The sequence below is a fragment of the Phyllostomus discolor genome, chromosome 9 (genome assembly GCF_004126475.2).
Source record: "Phyllostomus discolor isolate MPI-MPIP mPhyDis1 chromosome 9, mPhyDis1.pri.v3, whole genome shotgun sequence".
NCBI classification, from domain to species: Eukaryota; Metazoa; Chordata; class Mammalia; order Chiroptera; family Phyllostomidae; genus Phyllostomus; species Phyllostomus discolor.
In genome coordinates this window covers 2,357,700-2,373,591 of record NC_040911.2, presented here as the reverse complement: position 1 = coordinate 2,373,591, position 15,892 = coordinate 2,357,700, and the positions used below count along the sequence as shown (strand labels likewise).

The 15,892-nt window shown below is 62.3% G+C and overlaps 1 protein-coding gene across 1 annotated transcript in view; it reads left to right on the top strand.

The window, feature by feature from the left end:
- Positions 1-24: 24 nt before the first annotated feature.
- Positions 25-15,892, top strand: part of LOC114506601 (beta-Ala-His dipeptidase-like) — a 17,686-nt gene continuing 1,818 nt past the window's right edge. The window contains exons 1-9 of the mRNA XM_036010123.1: positions 25-208; positions 6,800-6,933; positions 7,382-7,531; positions 8,216-8,378; positions 9,262-9,350; positions 12,690-12,887; positions 14,085-14,169; positions 15,265-15,425; positions 15,791-15,848. Coding sequence (XP_035866016.1) covers positions 25-208; positions 6,800-6,933; positions 7,382-7,531; positions 8,216-8,378; positions 9,262-9,350; positions 12,690-12,887; positions 14,085-14,169; positions 15,265-15,425; positions 15,791-15,848 — 1,222 coding nt within the window. The remainder of the gene's footprint in view (positions 209-6,799; positions 6,934-7,381; positions 7,532-8,215; positions 8,379-9,261; positions 9,351-12,689; positions 12,888-14,084; positions 14,170-15,264; positions 15,426-15,790; positions 15,849-15,892) is intronic.

Sequence of the window (15,892 nt, the reverse complement as noted above, 5' to 3'; positions counted from 1 at the left end):
CGAGAGGCCCAGCCGGCCCCGGGGATGACGCGGCCCGCGCCGGCCGTGGCCGCGCGCGGCCCCCGAGTTCTCAGGGGTGGGGTGCTCAGCGTGACTCGGTCCCCGGCCCCAGCGGCCCGAGTTCTTCCGCAGACACTTCTGGCCGGCGTCCAGGCGGCTGAACAGGGGCCGCGGGGCTTCCTGGCTCCGCCTCCGCCTCCGCTCCAGGGTGGGCACCCCCCCCTCCCCGAGAATCTGGTGGGGCACCACCCGCCCCCTCCTGGCCTCTCTCTCGGTGTCCCGCCCGTCTCCGGACGCTGCGGGAACCGTGGCGGGCCTCTCCTGTCTCCTCGGGGACCCTCCGATCGGGACCCGCCCGGGAGGGTCACGTGGTCTCAGGCTGTGCGGATTAATAAAGAGTGCGAAGGGGCCCTGGACGCGTCACTGCCCGCCGACTCACAGCGGGACTCACAGCGCGCGGGGCGGGGCGTGGTGGGGGCGGGGCCAGGGTCGGGGTGGACGCGGGCTCTCCTCTCCCAGCCCCTCCCCGCCGTCGGGGAGGTGTCTGTCCCTGCCCCCTTGCCTTTCGCTGCCCCGGCACCAAAAACCCAATCAAGTCGGTTTAAATGGAACGGAGACTTGATTGGCCCGGAGGGTGCACAGCCCAGAGTAAGCGGGAAGCAGGGCCTCGTGCATTGGAAAGCCCACCCTGCTGACCGCCTTGACCCGCAGGTCAGAGCGCGGGTGGGAAAAGGGCTGCTATGTATTGGGCTTTCTGTCTTCACGTGGCCCAGCCGGACGGTGGCCCTGGAAGTCGGTCTTTCGGCCCCACGGCCTCTCGCCACCTTGGCTCCCTGGGTCCTCCCCGCCCCTGTGGTCGCCCGCACAGCGTCCTGAAGCCTCAGGCTCTGCCCTCTCTGCGCCTTGCCCAACCTCCCGGCTCCCTTCCGGTCCCCAGGGAGGCTCGTCCTGGGAGGAGAGAGCCTGCAGCTGTGGGTCACCCGGCACTCAGGGGACCCAGCCCTCCGGGCTGTGTGCCCCAGGGGTCCTTGCACTTCACCCGGGGTCCTGCTCAGAGATGAGAGGCTTTGCTTGCTGAGGGGACCCCCAAGTCCCAGGTCCGCTGTGTTGCTTTCCCGTCACTGTGCGGCGGGGCCGGCCACCCACAGCACAGCTGCCAGGCCTCACAGGGAGAAAAGGCAGAACCCGGTCGGGCGCACCCCTGACCCAGGACAGCGGGGCGCAGAGGGGCCTCCCCGACCACTGGGGAAGTCAGGTTCACTCTGCTCTTGCGACTTCGGGGTGTCTGGGTCGGGACGCTTGAGCCCAACTGTGCAGGGCCTGCAACCACCACGTGCTGGTGAGTGAGGACATGGGCCCAGCTACGGTGGCCAAACCAACCCGGGCTCCCCCTCGAGGGCAGTTCACACGTATCTCAGCGACGCCAGGTCTGCACGGCCAGGCCGGTGTGGACACCCCCTCTGCCCCCAGTGCCATCTCATGGCCGTGACCTCTATCCCACGGCCTGTAACCCCAGCTGCACGTAGCATGGGGACAGGGAGGGGCGCTCCAGAGGTAGTGGACTCTCCTGCCCTTGGCAGCCTGCTCCCAGCAGGGACTCCGGCCGCCCCTGACAGCACCAGAGGGGGGAGCAGGCCTGGCCGAAGTTCTTATCGCCAGGCAGGGTAGGGGGGACAGCTATGGGAGGGACAACCGTCATGCGTGCCTGTTGCACCACGATGCTGTGGCACTGGTCCCAAGGAAACCCTAGAGAAAAGAAAAAAAAAACAGGAAGCGGGAACATCTGCATCCACCCTGAGGCTTCAGGGGTCCCGGGGGCAGCCCTGAGGGCAGGCAGCCTCGGCCCGACTGGCCTTTCGGGCAATGCGATTTTAAGCCAGTTGTCTTTAAGAAGCCAAAGACCCAGGAAGAACCTTTGTCCTTCCCCCACCGGCCTCTAAGATTCACATCCCGGCCTGCCCCAGGGAGGGAGGGAGCTGGCATGGTGGGTAACTAGCAGGGAGGAGCTGCTCAAGGCCTTGACCCAAGTCCTCTCCGGGTTCCCTTGTTCAAGACAGCCCGGCAAACCTGTGCCGCGTCCAGCCTGGGCTGCTTGCCCGTGCCAGCGGTCGGCACCCGCTGGAACCTGACTCTGAGTCTTCCCTGCCCCTCCCCCGCCTGCGCTGGGCTGCTCCTGTACCCCTCTACCTGGTGATCCCCACTTCCAACCGCTGCCGTGTCCTCCCTGAGCCTCCCGCCAGCGGCACTTGGGGGCGGGCATCACCTGGGGTTCGGGACCGAGCCTGAGCTGAGCTCTTCCTGGAGGTCCGACTCGCCCATCACCCCCGAGACTGGGGGGCGGTGGAGACGCTTGTAGCTCTTGGGCCTTTGGGCGGAATTCTGTTTCTGTACACGGTTTCCTCCACCCCAAGGGTGTCCAGGCGGCCCTCCGAAAGCCACGCCTGACCAGCTCGCTCCTCGGGGCTTGCTGCCAGAGTCCACCTGGGCAGAATGCCTGGCTCCGTCCAGCTCCTCCGGGAATTAACAGAGTCCAGAAGGGCCTGTGTGTTGGGGGGGGGGAGGTTCGGCTTTTATTTCTAATCCCGTGGTGGTGAGAGAGACCGATAAGGCGTTTTTCCTGTATCGTTGCAAAGCCATCGGCTCAGTTCCGGGCAGAGCCACCTGCCTAAAGCCGCCACAGGGGACCGTCAGCGACGTGGTAGGTGGGGTTCTTGGCGTCCGCGTTGACCGGCACGGAGTTTCTGCCGGGACAGGGTTTGGCTGGTGGGCCCTGAGTGTTCGGGGAGGAACCAGGCCGGGGGCAGGCCCTGTGCAGGGGGCAGCCAGAGCACTTCCACTTTGACTCTGTCCTCGGCTCAGCAGCGGACTGCGTGCCTCCCTCCCAGCCTCCACTGGGGCCGCCCGCTGTTTTCCCGGCAGGAGACAGAAGCGCCCTGAGTGTCACTGGTTAAGGAGACGGAAGTGCCCTGAGTGTCCTTGGATAACGCAGCCCGTGGCGATTTTGAAGCCACCCAGGCCGCTGGCAGCTAAGCACACAGAGCAGGGGACGAGGGGGAACCCAGGGCCGTGGCCCCGTGGGAAGAGGGGCTCTGAGGACAGGAGCTGAGCTGATGGAGACAGGACGGCGTGGGGTGGGTCCCCCGCAGAGGACGTGGGCACCACCACAGAGAGTGCAGAGTTTGGGCGTTTAAAGTGGGGCCCAGTGCGGGGGCCCTGAGGACTCCATGTGGAAGGACCCCTGAGCTGGAGTTAGCAGGGGGTTAGGGAGCAGGTGGGGTTCCCTCCGAGAGAGTGTCCTGCAGGGGGCGTCTCCGGCTGCACCTGGGCTACCTGCCCCACCAGGAAAACTCTGAGACCCAGCCGCCGGCTCCGCTCCCTGGCCCCGCCCCAGGCCCCTGCCTGGCCTCCAGCACAGGCGTAGCCTGGAGTAGCCCCGGCCCTTCAGGTTCTTGTGGTGGACGTAGTCCTAAGCCAAGTGTGACTAGAACCCGAGGACACAGACAGAGAGAGACTCAGGGGGGCGGGGGCCCTACGCAGGCTGTTACAGCCCGTCTCCACAGCCACAGCCCGTGGCCCGGGGCCCTCTCCACGGGGCACTGCAGACCCGGGGGCAGCACTGCCACCAGGGACAGCCCTTCCGGGGGCCAGCCCCAGCTCGCCCTCCCTGCTGGGGAGGGTGAGGCCCCTCCTGAGATCCCTACCCTTCTCAGCCCTCACGACCCGGCTTCTTCCTTTTCTTTTAATGCCCCGTTTCATTTCTTATCGAGAGGGGCACCACCCAGCTTTTCAATGGAGATGGAATGGATGGGCTGCAAAAAACACCCCATTGCATTTCAGAGAGCCTTTCCCGGGCGCCCAGCACGTCCTTTCCCCCCCGCTGCTGCTGCTCGTCCCCAGGAGTCCCGCCCTCCTGATTGACGTGCAGCCTCCTCCCCCCCTCCCCCCGGGTCTGGGCTCTGCCCCCAGGAGCTTGGCTGGACCCAGCCCCGCTCCCACTGGGAGGAGGCGGAGGATGCTCAGGGGCGGCTCGCTGGCGCCATCTATGGCCCAAGCTCTTAATCCGCTTGTGCGTGAGCCTGCCTCACGTGGACCTTGGATGTACCCCCTTCTAGCTTCCCTTGCAGACATTTCTCAGGCCGGGTAACATGTTTATATTGCAGAGCGAGTGTTTATATCTGTGGTTGTTATTTTCATTGCAGCTGTGTTGCAATGTAACTCGCACACCTTACAATCCGTGTATGTAAAGTGTCCAGTTTGGTGGGTTTTACTATGCTCTGAATCACACCGTCATCGCCAAAACCAGCTTCAGAACTTGTCGTCACCCCAGAGAGAACCCCCTATTTGTCACCATCAGCACCTCCCCATCCCCCCCGGAGCTGCCAGCCTGGGCCGCCACCAGTCTGCTCTGCGTCTCAGGGTCTGACTGTTTTCCTGGGCGCTTCCTGTCGGGGGGGGGGGGGGGGCTGGCACCCGAGTGGTTTGCTGGGCCGGGAGCCTTGCTCCAAGCACGGTGTCCGGGGCTCCCCCACGCTGCGGTGTGCACCGGCACCTCCCTCCTCTCCGTGGCCGGGGCGTTCCCATGTGCGAGCATGCACCCCACGCCCTGCTGACCCACCCACCCACTGACGGACACTCGGGTGGTGGCTATTGCGCATGAGGTTACCGCGGACACCACGCATGAGCTTCTGCGTGGGCACCCATCTTCGTCTCCCTCGAGGACCTGACTCAGGGTGGAGCTGCCGGGCAGACGTGTGATCACCTGAGGACGGACGGACGGACAGACAGACAGTTTTCCAGGGCAGCTGCGCCACTCGGCACCCCCAGCAGCCGTGTCCCTGGGCTCCGGGGTCTCCACACCGTCTCGGACGCTTGTCCACCTCTGACATGTGACTGTCACCTGAGACAGGTGTGGGGCGGCATCTCCTTGCTGTCTGACTCGGGCCTCCCTGGCGGCCAGCGATGTTGAGCCTCTTTCCGCACGCTTAACCGGCCATTGGCACGTTGTCTGTGGAGAAACGTCTATTCGAGTTGGGTTGGCTTGTCCCGTATTGGTGACTGGCAGTGGCTCTGGGTGGTCTGGGTGCACGCCCCCCCCTTGGCTCTGCTGGTGCCCGGAGCGGGAGGCCGAGGAGAGAAGCCGTCCACACCTGACAGGGCTCTCAGAAATAAAGTCTGTTTTTTTCAAAATGCCCAGAAGCCCACCAGGAGGAGACGGCTTGGGTGAAGGAAATGAGTCAGTTCCGAGCTCGGAGGTCCTGCCGTCTGGCTCTCTGCTCTGCGGCCTGGAGCCCCCACCGAGGGAAGGGCGGCGACCCGGGCAGGGCCCACGTCGGTCGGGAGGGAGGGAAGGGAGGGACCTGTCAGGGGCAGAAGCAGAGAGCGAGGAGGGCTGGGGACGGGGAGCTCCCGGGTGGGCCGGGCGGCCAGCAGCTGAGAATTATCTCCGGTTCTCCCGTGTCGCTCATCACGGCGCGGCGGTGTGGTGGTCCTCTGTGGAGTACCCCAGCTTCAGGAGCGGACAACAAGGAGCCCCCCGCGCCAGCTCTGCACGGGAGTTGGCACAGCCCTTACAAAACGCATTTCCTAATAAAGTGATGAATCAGACATAAAGATTTTTTTAAACTGATCACACTTCTTGTTGGGAACCACCCTGCCTGGTATTAGAACCTGTAACCCCCACCTAGGCTACAGCTAAGGGAACACCCTTGGAACCGTAAGCCAGCAAGGAGACAGAAGCTTGTCTCCCTGGCAGGGGTGCCGCTTCTGCTCCTTTTACTTCACCTTGCCTGGTCCCCAATGCTTGGTCGGTTAGCCAATGACAGGTAAGATTCCCCAAGGGAGGAACGACCTAAGACAGGCACAATCACATGGGAGGCCCCCAAAAGAAGGACTTCGGGGGCTACGGCAAAAGGGGGTGATGGACCCTCGCCCCTCGGCTTTGACATAGCCTGAGTCCTCAATGTCTGGGAGAAAATCTCCTTATCTCTTGGTTGCCTTAGTTCCCTTGCTCCACCTAAGCCTGAAACAATGACAGGGTGGTGCAGCCCTGTGCTGGAAAGGGTGGGTTCCCGGGGTGATCAGGCCTAAGAAAGAATATGTAAATTCCTGTGAAACCTGCTTTGTTTAGAATGCTCTCAGTTGAATGAGAAGGGTCCAAGGAGGAAGTTAGTTTGTTCCTTAAAGTCTTACAGCTCTTTGACCCTGACTCAAAATAGACCCTCAGAGTTCCTTGGTACCTATCTTTGATCCTTACTTCCTCGCAATGAGTAATGTGCTTTACCTGAATTCTTATGCAAAATGAGCCCAATAAAAGCAGGTTTGGATGGTAAATTGGCATGCTCCCCACTAGAGGGGGTGACCATTCCATCCCTACTTCTCCACAGAAAGTGGTCGGACTCTGTGCATGTTTTTTCTCACATTTTGATGAGACATCCCTAGCGCTCCATGATCACTGCTGGCCAGTGACCCACACATCAACTTCTCCCCCTCACAAACAGTGCCCCCCACACCACGTGTGCTGGGTCAGGACACAGAGGGAAGTGACCGACAGGCAAGACTGTCACAGGAACAAAGTGACGAAGGTCTGTTTCTGTCCCACCGCAGTGCTTGGGGGTCGAGAACGGAGCATTTGGGGAAAGAGAGCACTGGAGAGATTTCCGGGTCAAATGCGTTTGTTATTTCGGCCGAGTGGCTGCTAGGGAACCACCTTCCTCCGACTTCCTCTGAGTCTTTGCAGGGTTGGGGTCCACCCCCCACCGCTCACTCTGAGCCCGCCCCTGTCGCTTGCTCCACGTCACAGGCCGCCCCCTCTCTCTCCTGGCTCTGCGGCCACCGCTGCTCCAGGGAGCCATGTCTTCGCCGCCCCCACCGCCCGCCGGGCTGGTCCAGAAGCTCTTCGGGTACATCGACCACCACCAGGACGAGTTTGTGCAGGTCGGGGCGTCTGCACGCAGGGTGCTGGCGCGCGATCCCTTCGGGGTCGGGGTGGACGGCCGGTTGCTGGGAGATGTGGGGTTTTGCCTGACGACTGAATTCCATGTCACCTGCCTGTGATTCCCCGTTGGATTAAAACCGGCACTGTTCATTAGACTTAGGGGCGAGAGCCTTCCCGGCCATCCCTCCTGAAAGGGGCGCTCGGTTCCTTTCCAGCACCCCTGACCTACTAGGGATGTCCCTTGAGTGGTAGCCGGTACAGGGCTCTCGCTGAGGCCCCCTCCACCCCCAAACGCAGCTGAAACCCCTTCCCCGCACAGACGCCACCCCGGAGCGGTGCCTCCCAGGAGGGCAGTGTTAGGCCCAGGGCTCCGCCGCACTCGGGTCCAAATGGCTTGTCCTGGTGACCTGTGTCTGTCTGCTCAGCGCCCTGTCCCCCGCCTCACAGACACTCAAGGAGTGGGTGGCCATTGAGAGTGACTCGGTCCGGCCTGTGCCCCGCCTCAGAAGAGAGCTGCTCAGAATGACGGCCCTGGCCGCGGCGGCGCTCCGGCGCCTGGGCGCCCGCGTGGACCTCGTGGACGTGGGCTCTCAGCAGGTGCTGGCGGCCCCTCGCCCCCGGCACCTCCCTGTGCACGGGCTGCTCTGCCCCCTGTTGGCAGAGGCAGGAAACACCCCTAGTGACCCCGGTCCCCGGTCACACACAGAGCTAGCTCCTCCCGGTCCCACAGGAGGCCCTGGTGCTGACCTCCCCTCCCGTCGGGACTTGGGGGTGGGGGGGCAGCACACGGGGAGGGCGTGAGCGAGGGCGGCTCAATCCAGAGAGGCCCCGTGCGGTTCACACCCACACACAGTTCACACGGCTCCCACGCCACCTTTCCCCTGAAGCCCCAGTTGGGTCTCTCTCCACCCACCCAGCCTCTCATCGGGTCGCTGCCCATTACTGCCACTCGGCCACACAGGGCGACCTTGAACCCTGGTGCCCTGCGCCGCCTGGGTCAGCGGCGACCAGTCTCCCGGTGGTTCCCAGCTGTGCCCGCCCTGTTCGGGCTCCTGCCACCTGTGTCTGCCCAGGTGCTTTGTTCTGGCCGTGTGTCCTGTTTTAACTGCCAGGGTCTCGGGGTGCCCCTCCGAGAGCCCACTGAAGGGTGGTCAGACAACTAGGTGGGCCCTACGGGGACCCAGGGGTAGAAACAGGCCTCCCGGGGTCATGGCTTTGAGGTTTCCGGAAGAACCAAAAGCAGCGTTTGTAGGAAAAAAGTGACCTGTTTTCCCTCCGCAGCTGCCCGACGGTCAGACTCTGCCGATGCCGCCTGTCATCCTGGCCGAGCTGGGGGACGAGCCTCGGAAGCCCACCGTGTGCTTCTACGGCCACCTGGACGTGCAGCCCGCGGCGCAGGCCGATGGCTGGCTCACCGCTCCGTTCCAGCTGACGGAGGTGGACGGTCAGTGGCGGGTGCTGCCCCCCGGGGCCGGGTGCTCCTGTGGATGCGGGGTCGGTCGTGGGGCCCACGGGCTCCAGAGGTGCCTCCTGCCCCTGCCTCTGGTCTTGACCTGTCGTCAGGAACGAACAAGATGCACCCTGACCGCTGTGGCCCGGTTGGCGGGGCAGCGACCTGCAAAACGAAAGGTCGCCTGTTCGGTTCCACGTGCCTGGGCTGGGGGTTCAGTCCCTGGTCGGATCGGGGTGCATGTGAGAAGCAACCGATGGGTGTTTCCCTCTCTTTCTCTCTCCCTTCCCCAACACCCCACCCCCCAAAAAAGGCCTTTCTCAGGGTCTCCATCTTGTCCACGCTTGCCCGCCAAGGCCGGTTTTCTCGCTTCTGCCACAGAACCCCAGCCCCGCGGGCCCCTGGGTGAAGCAGCACCCCAGGATGGAGCCCCGGGCCGTGAGGAGCACAGGCATCCCGGTCACACGTTTTCTTTCCGAAAACACCAAACGTGCTGCTTTTTAAGGAAAAGCAGGGGACAGGCTCGTGGAGGAAATACAGGCGCCCTTTTCCGTCCCCTAGCGAGCTGGGAAGTCCCGAGTGAAGGGCTCGGTTCTGTGACACTCGGTGACAGACCCTCCGATCGTGTCCCACGAACTTGGGGAAAACAGCTACTCTTCGCTCTTCAGGCCAGAGGGCTCCCTGCGGTTTCTGACCGGCTGGAGGCCGTGCGGTTCGTGCTGGAGAAACCGCGCTGCGGGACTTCAGAGCCAGAGCCGCGCCCGGGGGGAGAAGGGGGTGTCAGAGTGCTGACCCGTAGGACGACCTTGGATTTGAAGTCACCCGACTGGGCAGAGGTCTCCCCACGGCTCTGAAAACGCTCCCCCCTGTTTTCCAGGGAAGCTGTACGGACGAGGGGCGACAGACAACAAAGGCCCTGTCTTGGCGTGGATTCACGCTGTGAGCGCCTTCCGGGCCCTGGAGGAAGTAGGTACCCGGGGCTGTCTGCGGGGGAAGGCGCTGACCCTGACCGTGGCAATGATGATGATGATGGTGATGGTGATGATGGTGGTGATGGTGATGGTGGTGGTGGTGATGGAAATGATGATGATGATGCTGGTGATGGAGATGATGGTGAACATGATGATGATGATGGAGATGATGACTAATGGTGATGATGATGGTGATGGTGATGATGATGATGATGGTGATGATGGTGGTGATAATGGTGGTGATGATGGTGGTGATGGTGATGGAAATGATGATGATGATGGTGTTGATGGAGATGATGGTGAAGATGATGGTGATGGTGGTGATGTTGGTGCTGAACATGATGATGATGATGGAGATGATGACTAATGGTGATGATGATGGTGGTGGTGATGGTGATGATGATGATGGTGATGGTGGTGATGCTGATGATGGTGGTGGTGGTGGTGCTTTGAGTCGCTCGCTGTGCTGCAAGCTGTCACCTGCATTACATTTTCCGCTCTTCCCAGCCGTCTTTGGAGATGTGTTCTTATAATCACACCTGTTGTACAGGTGAGGAGAGTGAGGCTGCCCAGGTCAGGGAACGGCCCGGGGCGGGCACGGCCGCACCGAGAAACCACAAACAACAGGAGACGGGGGTGCTCTCTCTGCTGGGACCTGCCTTTTCCCCCTTGTCTTAGTTTTTAGCTTGCCTTCTTTTTTTTTTTTTATCTCCCCCTCCTTCTCATCACCAGGTTTGCCTTTATCCATAGAGACAGATGTGCACTTTAAAAACACACCGGCAGCTTTCACAAGGGTCAGGATAGAGACCCCTGGCAGGGGACAGTCCGTCTGAACCTCTAGGTCTCTGTCGGCTCTTGAGAAACTCAGTTTCCAGCAGGCGTCCCCTGCAGGGCATGGGAAGGCAGGGAGGGTGCTGCTTTGGGCGGGGCCCCTCCCTCGGACCACCGGAGGACCGCGCCAGCGGGCCCAGGTTCGGGTCTCCAACCGGCCAGCGTGCCGCTCTCCCCAGGACGGTCACGCCTCGCGCCGCCCCCCCCTCTCCCGGTGTGTGCGCTGGGCCCCAAAGGGAGGTTCTGGTCCAGCGGTGTGGCCCTGGGCAGGCAGTGGGCTCCCTCCCTCTGGGCCGAGGGTCCTGCTCTGTCCAAGGGAGGGGTTGGTCTGGGCGGCCACTTTCTGGCGCTGCGTTTATTGGACAGCGGGCTTCTGTTTCACACAGAAGCCGCCTGTCCAGTCAGTGAGCCCGAGACGGGGGGAGCCTGGCCCTCGGCTCCCCTCCCGGGGTCTGGTGTGGCCAACCCTCAACGCAGGGAGCCTGCGACCTTGTCCCTCGCACGGCCTCCTTGACTCAGCACCTTTGCTCCTGGAGACTGAAGACCAGGGTTCAAGGCCGGGTCCCGGCTGCTCCCCACCCAGCCTCTTGCAGGAACAAGAGGGACAGCAGGGACCTGGCTCCGGGCCCCCCAGTCCTGCCCCTCAGCACAGGGCCTCGTGTGGTGGAGTCTCTCCTCGGGGGACATTGCATCGGGTACCAGGGGCTTCCCTCCGTGAGTTTATTTTCTCCCTTGACACCAGCAGGGGAGGGCTGTGCTGCCCCCGGCTCGCTGAGCCAGGCGGGCTTCGGGCGGGCTGCCGGCCGCTGCCACCTGGTCCTCTAGGTGCTCACACTGAACAGGCCCCAAGCATTTCGGGTGGTTCCTCCCCCTCCCCTTCTTTCTTTGTTTCCCCCCCGCCCACCCCCTTCTCTCTTAAGAGAAGCAAAGCAATATTTATAAGGAAGCCCTAGAGGAAGGGCAAAGTCTGCTTTGCTTTTCCATTTCAACTCTGAAGTGCACATGATTACAGAGGAAACAGCAGAAGTGTTCTCTGCCCGTGGACCGGTCAGTTGACTCTGTCCAGGCCCCCTTTCCCTCGTCTGTGGGCTGGGAATGGCATTCCCACCTCGGGGCGCCGAGTGGGGGGCATGGAGGAGCACATTGGAGGAGCACGGTCAAGGGGCTCCTGTGCCTACGGGCACTGGTCTCTCCCTCCCCGGTGCCCCGCCCTCCCGTCCTCTCTTCCTGTCTCCCTGGTGCCCGGACCTCTCACGTGGGTCACCTCACCAGGTGTTCTCACCAAGAGCCAGAGCAAGGGCCCGTGCCCACACCGCACAGATGTGAGACCCGTGAGCCACCCAGCGGTGAAGTGGCGTGTCCGGGTCCCTGGGGTGGCCAGGGACAGAGCGGAGACCCAAACCCGGGCCTGCCTGCTGGTCTATCTTCCTCCCCCAGCACTCAGCAGCCGCTGGCTTGTATTTTATGAATCGAATTTTTGCCAGAAAAATTCTTAGGCTTTCCAACTACTTCTCAGCCATTGTTTGCTAGTTAAATGTGAATGGAGAGCTTCCAACTATGAAGATTTCTGAACGGTAGCTGGACTTCCTAAGACAGGTAGAAATGTAGGCAAGTGGCACATTGGAGCCAGCCATTGTCCCTGCACAAGCCCAAGGTCACACTGTCTGATACATAATCCCCCGCTCAGCCTGCCTCTGTTAATCTTCGGCGATTCGATCCCGCTCATTAGCCCTAATTAGCATGTCTGGGCTGTCGTTTGCCTGCATATCATCACTTTTAAAGTCTCCTCGGTATCTTCTGCTCCAGGAAGAGGGCTTTGGCCTCCCCCTTCTCACGTGCCTCGCAGAGATACAAAGTTATAAATTATAGAGATACAATAAGATCAAAACCAAATGGGGGAAGAGGCGCACCACGCACATTTTAAAGGTGCTATTCCGTGCCCTGATATTAACCGGAGAAAAGTCCCATTTTTGCTGCACGATCAAAGCCTTCGAATAAGTTAAAAGGCCGACTGAACTCGTAGTTGAAAAATAACAGATACTTGAAATAAAAATTATCCTGAGGCTTAAACATTAGACAGTCTTTCAAAGGAAAGACTCCTCATTTATCACGCTCCGAATTATGAGGACAGAAGAGAGATTAGTAATTGAGTAACCTTCCTCGGAAAATTCCTTTTGGGGAGAAGGGAGAAAGGGTGTCGGCTCTGTGGCTTGGATGTTGCTTTTTTCAGGAAATCCTTCCCCAAATCCTGCATCGACATCCAATGTCTGGAGTGAATACACCGGGCATTACCTTGAATTCTCCTTCCCCATCTCAGTTGAAACGCCTTTGCCACTTGCGGAGGGGTTGGGAATGCGGATGACCCTCACACTGAATGCGTATAAAAACCGACTGTGTTTACGTCCGACACATGGTAGTCCCGGATCTCACAAGGTGGGTGTGGTGAGCGGGCCGTGCTTCGCTGGAACAAACAGACTGTCCCCGTGTTACTTTGTTAACCCAGGACCTCCCCGTGAACGTCAAGTTCGTCCTTGAAGGCATGGAAGAAGCCGGGTCTGTGGGCCTGGAGGACCTTGTCCGGAGAGAGAAGGACGGGTTCTTCGCCCGCGTGGACTGCATCGTGATTTCCGACAACCTGTGGCTCAGCCAGAGGCCGGCGCTGGTTTACGGGACGCGAGGGAACAGCTACTTCACGGTGGAGGTATCGGCCGCAGGCGCTGGTGGTGGCGCGCAGGCGGGCGGGAGCCGGCCTGGACGCCTGCAGGGGCAGGGACGCAGGGCTCGGGGAGAGCGGGAAGTTCCCCCGGGCGCGAGGCCTGGGGCCCCGCGGAGGTTTGGGGAGTGGGCGTGTGCGTGCAGCTCCCATGCTGGGAGCGGTTCGCCTCGCACGTGCTTCTGCAGACGGGATTCCGCCAGCTTGTGTGTGACTCTCAGGCCGGGTTTAGGGCCCGCAGCGGTGAGGCCCGGAGGCAGGAGCCGCAGCCCTGGGGCTGAGGGGCTGTTCCCAGCCGCGTGGCATTAGTGAGGGGAGCGGTCTCGGCTCCACGGGGCTGGGTGCCTGCATGTCTGGGGTCTGGGGTGGACGACCAGGGGCCTGCCCACCCGGCCGCACCTGGAACATGGGTGGGGCCGGGAAACACCAGCGGGGCCAGAAAGACGGGAGGAGATGACAGACCTTGTGGGGCCTGGGCAGCAGATTGGATTTGGGGTGCCTGGGAGGGGTCCGAGGTCACCGTGAGGTGACAGATAAGCAGGACGGTGGGGGGGGCCCTCCGTGGTTGGGAAACGAGCAGGCTGGTAGGAAGCCAGCGCCAGAGAGGATGTTGAGTTGACCTGGAGGTGTGGATTCCGGAGGGGGTGGGGGGAGCACACAGGCAGGCCGGCCCGAGGGCCTGAGCAGGGCGAGTGCGGGCTGTGCGGCGAACCCAGGGAGCAGCTCTCAGAGCTCCGGAGCGCAGAGGGAGGACGCGTCCTGACCAACGAGCTGTGGGCCGGGAGACGGAGACGCAGCTTTCGAGGGCACTGTCACAGACTTGTCCTGCCAGCAAGCAAAGCATGCAGAGGAGGAGCGTTCTGGAGGGAGAAGTTTTCTGGAAGGAGGGGGAGCAGCAGACGGGGGGTGAAACCAGGAGTGAGCTGGGATGGGGCCGTGCTCGTGCAGGAGGCGGGGGCTGCAGTCCGTTCCGGGGACCCGGGACGCACGGGGACTGGACACAGGAGGCCTGGCTGCTCCAAGCCGTGCGGCCGCACAGCCAGGGCGGGGACCTCGGGCTGGGTCCTGAGAGATGCTGCCGTGGGTGGGGGGAGGGGTGTTTCCCACCGGGTGAAAGCCGTCAGCGGTCACCGCGGCAACAACGCCGGCGCTGAGCACCCGTGTTCCCGTTCACCTGTCTTCCAGGTGAGATGCAGAGATCAGGATTTTCACTCGGGAACCTTTGGCGGCATCCTCCACGAGCCGATGGCCGACCTGGTGGCTCTCCTGGGTAACATGTTACCCCCTTTCACGTCCCAAACGTCTGGGGCCCACTGACCCAGAGTCCTGTCCGACGCCGCGCATCTCTCCCCCCTCGGTGTCCAGCCCGCCCGGGGTGGGGGTGGGTGGGAGAGAGGGCGTGTCCTCAGCCCTGCCCCTTGGCCAAACGCTCCCTGGGCGTCTGAAGGCCGCGTCGCTTCTTTCCTGGGCTGAAGCGCGTCCCGACTGGCCCCTTCCGCTGCGCATGGCGGCGCACCCGGCCGCACCCGGACAAGGGCACGGCCCCGAGAGGGTTCTGGAGAGGCACTCGGAGATGGCACCAAACGGACCAGCACCACACGGCTTCCTTTCCCCACGGTGCCGTGGCCCCGGCCGGCTCAGAGGCTCGTGGGAGCCGCCCCTGCCTCTGAGCTGCTGCAGAGTGCTGGCTGTGCATGAGTGTATGTGAGTGTGTGTTTGCGTGCGTGTGCGTCTCGGGAGCCAGGACTGCCCGGCGGCTGGGGCGGGTGGGTACCTGGGAATGGACGGAGGCTTCGCGTCCGGGGGTCTCGCTGGCAGGAGCCCCTCCTGCGGTTGCAGCAGGGACATCACACTCGCATCTTTGTAGTTTGGGTCTTTATAAAACAGAGGTTCTCAGGCCACGTGAACTCAGACCCCACAATACCTGTGTCTGTCTCTTCCCCTGGCACAGAGGGCAGCTTTCTACAAAGTTGACAACCTGTTTGACAATTTAAGACAATACAAGAAGCTGTTTTCCTTCAAAGTGTTTACACTGTTTCCAGAAGACTACAGATAGCATGCAACTTTATGCATACACAGTTCTGCATTGCACCGGAGCTGACCTCCTCTCCCCTGGGGACGGCGTCTTCGTGCCCTTCCCTGGGCACATCTCAGCGCCCAGCAGGGTTGCTGCATGGTGCCCCTCGGGCAGGGAGCCCCAGTGAACCCCACAAGGGCCCGGGACTCTGCTAGGAACATCAGGGCGGGATCCCCCATGGAAGGCCGGGCACGGGGTTTCACTGTCTTCACTTTGAAGCAAATCAGAGAGCCGGTCTGAAACGCAGGGTCGGCCAGCACGGCTTCCCTCCCGGCGTGTGCCCTGCAGGGAGCCTCACGGACGCCTCCGGCCGCATCCTGGTCCCCGGCATCTACGACCACGTGGCTCCTGTCACGGAGGAGGAGAGAGAGCTGCACGCAGCCGCCGACCTGGACCTGGCCGAGTTCCGGCGCAGCGCCCAGGTGGAGAGGTTCCTGTTTGACACCAAGGTAGGGCGCGGGGTGGCGGTGGGAGAAAGGGGCGACGTGGAAGTCACTGCCCCCAGCGCCCGGATTTCTGTGAGTGGCCGACCCCACAGCGCAGAGCTGCTGAGGGTGCTGGGAGCCCACGGGAGGCCGGTTCCCATCTCAGGGCCGAGCCCCCGGGTCTAGACCCACCAGCCCCTTGAGCCCCCTGACCACAGGGCGGCCCCTGCGCTCAAAGCCCTGCCCGCCCTCCTCAGCTTGTCAGGCTCCGCCCCACGCCTGCTGGGCTCCCGTCTGGTTAAAGAACGAGGCTCGTCTGCAGTGGTTCCAGCTCCCAGACCCCCCCACCCCCCCTGGCCCCACCCCCACCACGCTGTCCATTTTCCCAGACAAAACCTCCAGCCTCCGGGCCACTCTGTGAACGGCAGCATTGCCGCCTCAGTGCAGGTAGCGACCCCAGAGCCGCAAGTGTGGTTAAGGGAAATCCGGAC